Below are 7,512 nucleotides of genomic sequence, written 5' to 3'. Positions count from 1 at the left end.
TCATAAAGAGAGGCAGCCCAGCCAATCATCTGGCTGCTGCATTTTGGGCCAGTTCCTGAGTCGCCTTCAAGGCAGTTCCACACAGAGAGCGTTGCAACCATCCCATCTGGTGCAGAGCAGGGAGGACCAGGGCCATGTCCTCTCTGTCCCAAAAGGTCTGTGGGGTGGGGAACTAGCCTGAGCTGGACATGGGCCTCAAGCGACCATGATGGACCCAGGAGTGCCCGCAAGTATGACTGGGGAGGGGGCATGTTAAGCAATGTAACATCATCATCATCGTTACTGTAATCCGAATCTCCTAGAGCAGATTACAAAATTTAAAAAACAGCAATAAGAACAGTTGTAAATGCATTACAGGCATAGAAAGGCTTGCCTCACTTTATTTGTTTTTGAGTGCTGTCCTTTGACCCCACCCACATGTCATTTGGCCCTCAGGAGTTAGCCAGATAAGGGAATAAATGGGCCCTGAAGTGGGGTTGGGCAGGAGAGCAACTCTTGAGGAGTCCTGGGTTAGGACCCCACTATAACCCAATGCTCAGATAACACTCAGTACAAATGAGTCACTTGTCAATCACAGTTCTGACTTCATTCCTTGATTGAAAACTCTGAAAGGCAGGCGCAACCAGGCTCATTCATCTCTCCGAAAGACCAGTGGTTACCTGCATATGTTACATGGTAACTTTCCATCTAGGAGGGCTGGAGACTTACCGTATTTCTCTCTCCGTGAGACACATTTTTCCCCTCCTAAAAAGGGGAAATGTGTGTGCATCTTATGGAGCGAATGCAGGTGGGAAACGCCCCCAAGAGTCGCACACACGCTCCGCGCGGCTCTTGCGGGCTCTTCCCCGAGGAGAGAGTGACACGGCCAGTCAGTCCCTTCTCCCTCCTTGTAGAAAAGCCTGCAGGAGCCGTGCACCCTTTAAAGAGCGTGTGGCTCTTGCTGGCTTTTGTGGGAGGTGGGGGAAGGGACAGAGGGCAGCCCCTCAGTCCCTTCCCCCACCTCCCGGAAAAGCCCCCAAGAGCCACACTCCCTTTCACTAGCTGCATGGAGCATGTGTGCGGCTCTTGGGGGCTTCTCCCTCCTGGGGAAAAGCCTGCAAGCGCCACACACACGCTCCACATAGCTCGTGAAAGGGAGCGCTGAGCAGAGCCTGGGATGCATAAAGGATCTGCTCAGCGCTCCCTTTAAAAATATTTTTTTTCTTGCATTCCCCTTCTAAAATTTACCTTATGGTCAGGTTCATCTTATGGAGCAAAAAATACGCTTTCCTTCTCCTTTCTAAAGAAACCTCAAGAGTCTGGGTTGTGGTGCAGTCCAGAGCTGGCTCTTCCAAGACTCAAACACACTTCCTCACGGAACATTTTTCTCCTCCAGGCAATATGCCAGTTTTGTAACAGAACAATGTATTTGCTTTGTAGAATTTGCAAGGATCTCTAATTCAGACAGACAGAACTTGGCAGAAGATCAAGGGATTCCTTCATCTCTCTTGGAGGCTTCCTGAGAGCACAGATGGATGAAAAAAACTCAGCTGGCGGCCCTGAAGCAGGAAGAGACTATGCCATCGGAACTGGGAGCAGTGGGGGATTCCAGGGGAAAACTGTGCAGAAGATCCTGGGTGAGGAGGACACCCTCCGCTCAGAGGCTCAGAGCCAGCAGTTCAGGCAGTTCTGCTTCCAGGAGGCCAAAGGACCTCGAGAGGTTTGCAGCCAACTCTACAACCTTTACCATCAATGGCTGAAGCCAGAAAGGCACACAAAAGCTGAGATGCTAGACCTGGTGATCTTGGAGCAGTTCCTGGCTGTCCTTCCACCAGAGATGGAGAGCTGGGTGAGGGAATGCGGAGCGGAGACCAGTTCCCAGGCGGTGGCCCTGGCCGAAGGTTTCCTCCTGAGTCAGGCAGAGGAGAGGAAGCAGGCAGAGCAGCAGGTGAGAGAGACTTTCCTCTGGATACTCCCAAGGGGCTCCGAATGTGAGTGAGGGTATCTGAAAATTCTCCATCCTTTTTTTGGAAAGCAGCCATTGAATGCTATCAGATTGCCCTTCAGTTTTTGCCTCTGTCATTCCTTTTCTAACTCTTCTTCATATTCTCTGTTTTGAATCTTTGTTGCTATTTCAGAGACAGGATCTGTTTGCAGAAATGGGCCCAGATTCTTCTGAGACCAAAAGGATTCTGTTGAACACCAGAGAGAGGCTGCTGGGTAAGGAAGGAGTCCGTTCTCCGTTTGGTCCCCTTCTGTGGATATCAAAACGAATCCATGGGTTCTTGTCATCTTTTCTGGGCGGGGGAGACACTTGGGGCCAAGAGCACCAAGGAGGGAGATGTATTTTTTAACCCAACTAAATTATGAAATGGGTCCAAATGTCCAGATGCACTCAGAAGGTGAGACTTTTTGGAGAGCAGCTGCACTCCGGGCTTCGCACTTACCTCTGTCTCTTGCAGGTGACCAGATGATGCCAGCAAGACCTCCTCTTCCATCTATTCCTGGTGGGGAAGGAGAAGCAGCGGCTGTGGAAGCAGCTCAGGTAGAGGGAGGGAGCCCTGTGGGGAAGGGGGCTGAGGCGTGGGGCAGCCAGGGTGCCTTTGACCCCCAAGGAATCTCTCTCCTCCTCTTGGCTTCTGTCCAGGCTTCTCTGAAGGCATCTTTGTCAAGGGCAGCCTAGACAGAAGCCAAGAGGTTGGGAATGCCGTTCGAGAAACTTAATGGGCTGGGAATAAGGAACAGCCACCTTGCCTTAACTCGCCTTCTGAAGGTCAATAAGATCATTCATAAGTCATTGTCGTTTTATTTCTAGAGTTATCATTGAATGCTAAAATAGACTTCTAAGCAGTTCATCAAGCCTAAAAAACAGTTCCCAGGATTCACCTATCCTGTCACATCAGTTGCACAATGGGGCTTCCCCCCCACCTCCTCCCCCCTTTCCCCCCATTGCACTTCTGGAAGTTGTCTTTAGGGCATCAGAAGGGTCTCCCCCCCCCCCAAGAACATCACATGGGGAGCAGATAGGAGATCCTTCCATCTGGCACAGACAGAAGGATTTTAAGAACACAATGAAGAGTTCCACCCATTTACACAAAGATTAATGTCCATCACTAAATCACACAGGAAAAGAATTCCATTAAGACATTAAAAGGAGCACCCAAATTAAAATGTGCAGCAGGACGATCCCATTGAAACAAAACACCATTTAATGAGCAGAAAGAAACAGCAATGTGTAGCAGATAATCTTTATGCTCTCTAAAGAGGACCTTTTCATTTCTCTCTTAGGGTCCAGTGTGCTTTGAAGATGTCGCTGTTCTTTTCACAGACGAGGAATGGGCGTTGCTGGATCCTGACCAGAGAGCTCTGCATAAGGAAGTCATGGAGGAGAATCGTGGGATCGTGGCCCCTCTCAGTAAGGCTCCCTTGTGGATCCTAATCTCTCTTTGGAAATTTCATGCATCTCTCTCTGTGATAAGCCTCCCTGGTTTTGAGGGAGCTCTACAGGGCCACTTGAAGCACCTGGGATTCTAATACCCCCCAAACTGACCTTAAATGAAGGGCTATCAACATGTTTTGACCTTGGACATGATGAAGTCAGCATAGACCTTGCTGAGAATGGAATGGGAACATGCTGGGAATTTGAGGTTAGGAAAGCACATCTTTGTTTGACACTGTCCTGCTTTCTATTGCCCAAAATCTTCTTGACACAGAGCTTGTGGAAGGCATTGAGGGGTTGTTCCTGATGGTTGTAATTGTCCATGACTCACTTCACAAAGCAGCTTGCTCAACACACAATCCTGATAGACCTTCATCTTGGTATTGAACGGTTAGCATCCCATTCTCCCATACTCTTTTGGAGAGGTGAGCTGTTGCCGTAACTGCCTCGCCAGTACACTTGTCCAGGTCAGCATCAATGAAGAGATTGTTGGTTTCTTAGATAGACAAAATCATCCACCACCTCCAGTGTCTGAAACTCGCATGGTTCTAGGCGCATTTTGCAACAGGGAATGTCATAGACACGAGCAGTTTCTGAGCTCTGCATGCAGAACCTAAGATTTCGGATTAAAACTGCAGAGTGGAAGGAAAGAAGGACCTTTTTCTGCCTCCCCACTTCCAGCTACTCTCTGAAGACTGAAGGAGAGACCTCCTTTAAAAATCAGGGGGGTGGGCAGGGGAAGGACTAGACCATGTGAAAAATGAACATATTATTACAGCTGCTGTTCATTCCTTTTCAGCTTTGTATTTTTGTCATAAGAGAGTGCACCTAGACATTCCATTTTTGAGCCCATAACCTAGGTTTAAGGTCCTCTTTATGTTCTATCTGTCCTATCTCTGTTTCTAACACTGACCACCTCTAGTGTGTGGTCAGCAATGTGGATGCATGGAATTCTTCCTCTATCACAAGGGTTAGTGATCAATATTCAGTACAGTGGCACTCCCATTTCTTCCTGCAGCTCTAATCCATTTCTTCATTGCAGGTGGTGATGATTCGGAAATAGAGAGAGAGGACGCCCATGACAGAATCCACACAGTGGAGAAGCCATTGCCACTCTTGGAGTGTGGAGAGAGCTTCAGTCACAGCTCCCATTCAACTACCCACCAAAGAAATGCTATTGAGAAGAAACCCTCTCAGTTCTCTGAATGGGGGGGAACTTTCTGTTGGAATGAAAGCCTCACTTCACAGGAAATAATTCACACAGGGGAGGACCCACTGAAATTCTTGGAATGTGGAAAGAGCTTCAGTACAAGTGCACATCTCATTTCACATCAAATAACTCACAGCAGGGAGAAACCCTATCAGGGCTTGGACTGTAGGGAAAGCTTTAATACAAGCACAACCTTCCGTAAACACCAGAGAATTCACAGGGGGGAGAAGCCATTTCAATGCCGAGAGTGTGGAAAGAGCTTCAGTCAGAGCACCCATCTCACAGCCCATCACATAATTCATACAGGTGAGAAACCCTATCAGTGCTCGGAATGTGGGCGGAGCTTCAATCACAGGGCGAATCTCACGGCCCATCAAAGAATTCACAGTGGTGAGAAACCCTATCAGTGCTCAGAATGTGGGAAGAGTTTCACTGTGAGCTCCGGTCTCACTTCCCACCAAAGAATACATACTGGGGAGAAACCCTATCAATGCATGAGCTGTGGAAACAGCTTCAGTCAGAAGGCAAGTCTCATTTCCCATCAAAGAATTCACAGTGGTGAGAAACCCTATCAGTGCTTGGAATGTGGGAAGAGCTTCAGTCGGAAGCAAAATCTCACTTCCCATCAAAGAATTCATACAGGGGAGAAACCTTATCAGTGCTCGCAATGTGGAAAGAGTTACTGCCATAGAGCCAATCTCACTTCCCACCAAAGAATTCACAGTGCTTGGAACGTGGAAAGAGCTTCTGTAAAAGCGCCCATCTCGCTACCCATCAAAGCATTCATACCGGGGAGAAACCCTATCAATCATTGGACTGTGGAAAGAGTTTCCTCCAGAGAGCCGATCTCACTTCCCACCAAAGAATTCACACAGGGGGAAAACCATATCAGTGCTTGGAATGTGGAAAGACCTTTAGTCACCGTGCCAATCTCGTGGCACACCCAAGAATTCACAGTGGTGAGAAACCATAACAGTGCTCCCAATGTGGGAAGAGCTTCACTGTGAGCTCCGGTCTCGCTTCCCATCAAAGAATTCACAGTGGTGAGAAACCATATCAGTGCTTGGAATGTGGAATGGGTTTCCGCCAGAAAGCCAATCTCACTTCCCACCAAAGAATTCACAGTGGTGAGAAACCCTATCAGTGCTTGGAATGTGGGAAGAGCTTCAGTCAGAAGCAAAGTCTCCCTTCCCATCAAAGAATTCACAGTGGCAAGAAACCATATCAGTGCTTGGAATGTGAAAAGAGCTTCGGTAAGAGGACCAAGCTCATGGCCCATCAAAGAATTCATACAGGAGAGAATCATAGAATTTTAGACCTGCAGGAGACCCCGGGGTCGTCTCAACTAAAGCATCCATGACATATTGCCTTCAAACTTCTCCTTACAAACCTCCAAGGAAGGAGAGTCCACAACCTTCCAAGGGCATCTCTAATTTGAAGCCATTGGTTTGGGTCCCAGCCTCCAGAGCCGGTGAAAACAACCTTGTTCAATCTTCCACCTGACAGCCCTTCCTGTTCCTCAGAAGGCTTGGTTTCCCAACGCTTAATTGTCTCGGTCAACCCCCTCTGCACACCTTCCAGCTTGTCAAAATCCTTCTTAAATTGGGGCACCCCAAACTGGACACAGGACTCCAGGTGTGGTCTGAAGAAGGCAGAAGAAAGTGGGGCTGTTACTTCTCTTGATCTGGACACTTGACTTCTTTGGACGCAGCCTAGAATAACAACCTTTTTTGCTGCTGCATCATACTGTTGACTCATGTTAGTCTAAGACCCCAGGTCTTTTCCACATGTACTACTGGCAAGCCTGGTATCCCCCATATTATATTTGTGCAGCTGGTTCTTCTTGCCTAAGAGCAGAATCTTACCTTTCTTCTTACTAAAATTTATTGGATGCCTTTATATACCACCTGTTTCTTCAAGAAGCTCAGTGTGGTCTTAAGTCATTCTCCCCCTCATCGTTTAATCCTGACAACAACCCTGTGAGGTAGGTTGGGCTGTGAAGCCATCACCCAGTGAGCTGCATGGCTGAGTGGAGATTTGAACCCAGGTCTCCCAGGTCCTAGTGCAAAACTCTTAAGCACTCTACTCGAATGAGACTCTTGGAAAATGCATGCATGCGCATTTAATGAAAGTTTCAGTGCAATGTCTTGGTGTTTGTATTTAAAGTTGTGTACACATGTGTCAATGACATTAATATATTAATGGGAATTACAGTAGAAGAGTAAATTTTAGGTATTGCTAGATGGCGATGGGGTTAGTTTGGAATGCTGGGATTGAACAATTGAACAATTTCCACATGAATCTCAACAAGATCTAAAATATAAATACAAAACGCCAACAGCAACTACCCCCCGAAAAAGCCCCATGCCATGTATTGATGAAGTTGTTAGAAAATTTATTATGGGAAAGGGGGTAAAAGTTTGAAAAGTTCATGCAACCATATTCTCGGGGTTCCTACTCTTTGTGTGGATGAACCTTGTTGCAGCAAATAAAGATCAGGTCTACTGACCGCTGTTTTGCTCCTTTAACTTGCCTGGATTCTCCTTCTTTGCTGACCCCGGAGGGACCGCGGGGTGTGGCCCCCTGGGGAGCTGGGCAGCGGAGGAAATCAGCACCCCAGGATTTTTTCCTTCTCAGTGCTTTTCCACCTGAGCCTCTTACCTAAAAGCCTGACACCGTCAAAGAGACAGGATTGTGTCCCTGACCCTCAGCAAACAAAATAGCTCCCCCTCCCAAGTTACTGAGGTGCCCTGAGGGCTGTGCGGGACCCCCAGTCATGGAAATGAAAAGGGGAGGGGCTCAGGAAAGTTTGAGGGAGCAGGTGGGGGGGCAGTACAGGCTCCAGAAGCTCCGTCTCGCTCATTCCTCCACACTACTCCCCCCC

At 48.0% G+C, this 7,512-nt stretch overlaps 1 protein-coding gene across 2 annotated transcripts; it reads left to right on the top strand.

Moving 5' to 3' along the window:
- The first annotated feature begins 1,393 nt into the window (after positions 1-1,393).
- Positions 1,394-7,156, top strand: LOC310659080 (uncharacterized protein). Of its 2 annotated transcripts, none has more exons than XM_083402062.1 (5): positions 1,394-1,927; positions 2,118-2,199; positions 2,442-2,524; positions 3,268-3,394; positions 4,437-7,156. In XM_083402062.1, the coding sequence occupies exons 1-5, from the start codon at positions 1,511-1,513 to the stop codon at positions 5,633-5,635; spliced, it is 1,908 nt and encodes a 635-aa protein (XP_083258188.1). In that variant the 5' UTR covers positions 1,394-1,510; the 3' UTR covers positions 5,636-7,156. The 2 variants fall into 2 exon arrangements, with proteins under 2 accessions (XP_083258188.1, XP_083258189.1); XM_083402063.1 differs by having other exon boundaries at positions 1,395-1,927; positions 4,461-7,156.
- Positions 7,157-7,512: the final 356 nt, after the last annotated feature.

Source organism: Podarcis tiliguerta (genome assembly GCF_965153285.1).
Source record: "Podarcis tiliguerta genome assembly, chromosome: 10".
NCBI classification, from domain to species: domain Eukaryota; kingdom Metazoa; phylum Chordata; class Lepidosauria; order Squamata; family Lacertidae; genus Podarcis; species Podarcis tiliguerta.
Note: the sequence above shows the minus strand (reverse complement) of the source record. Positions and strands in the feature narration are given on the sequence as shown.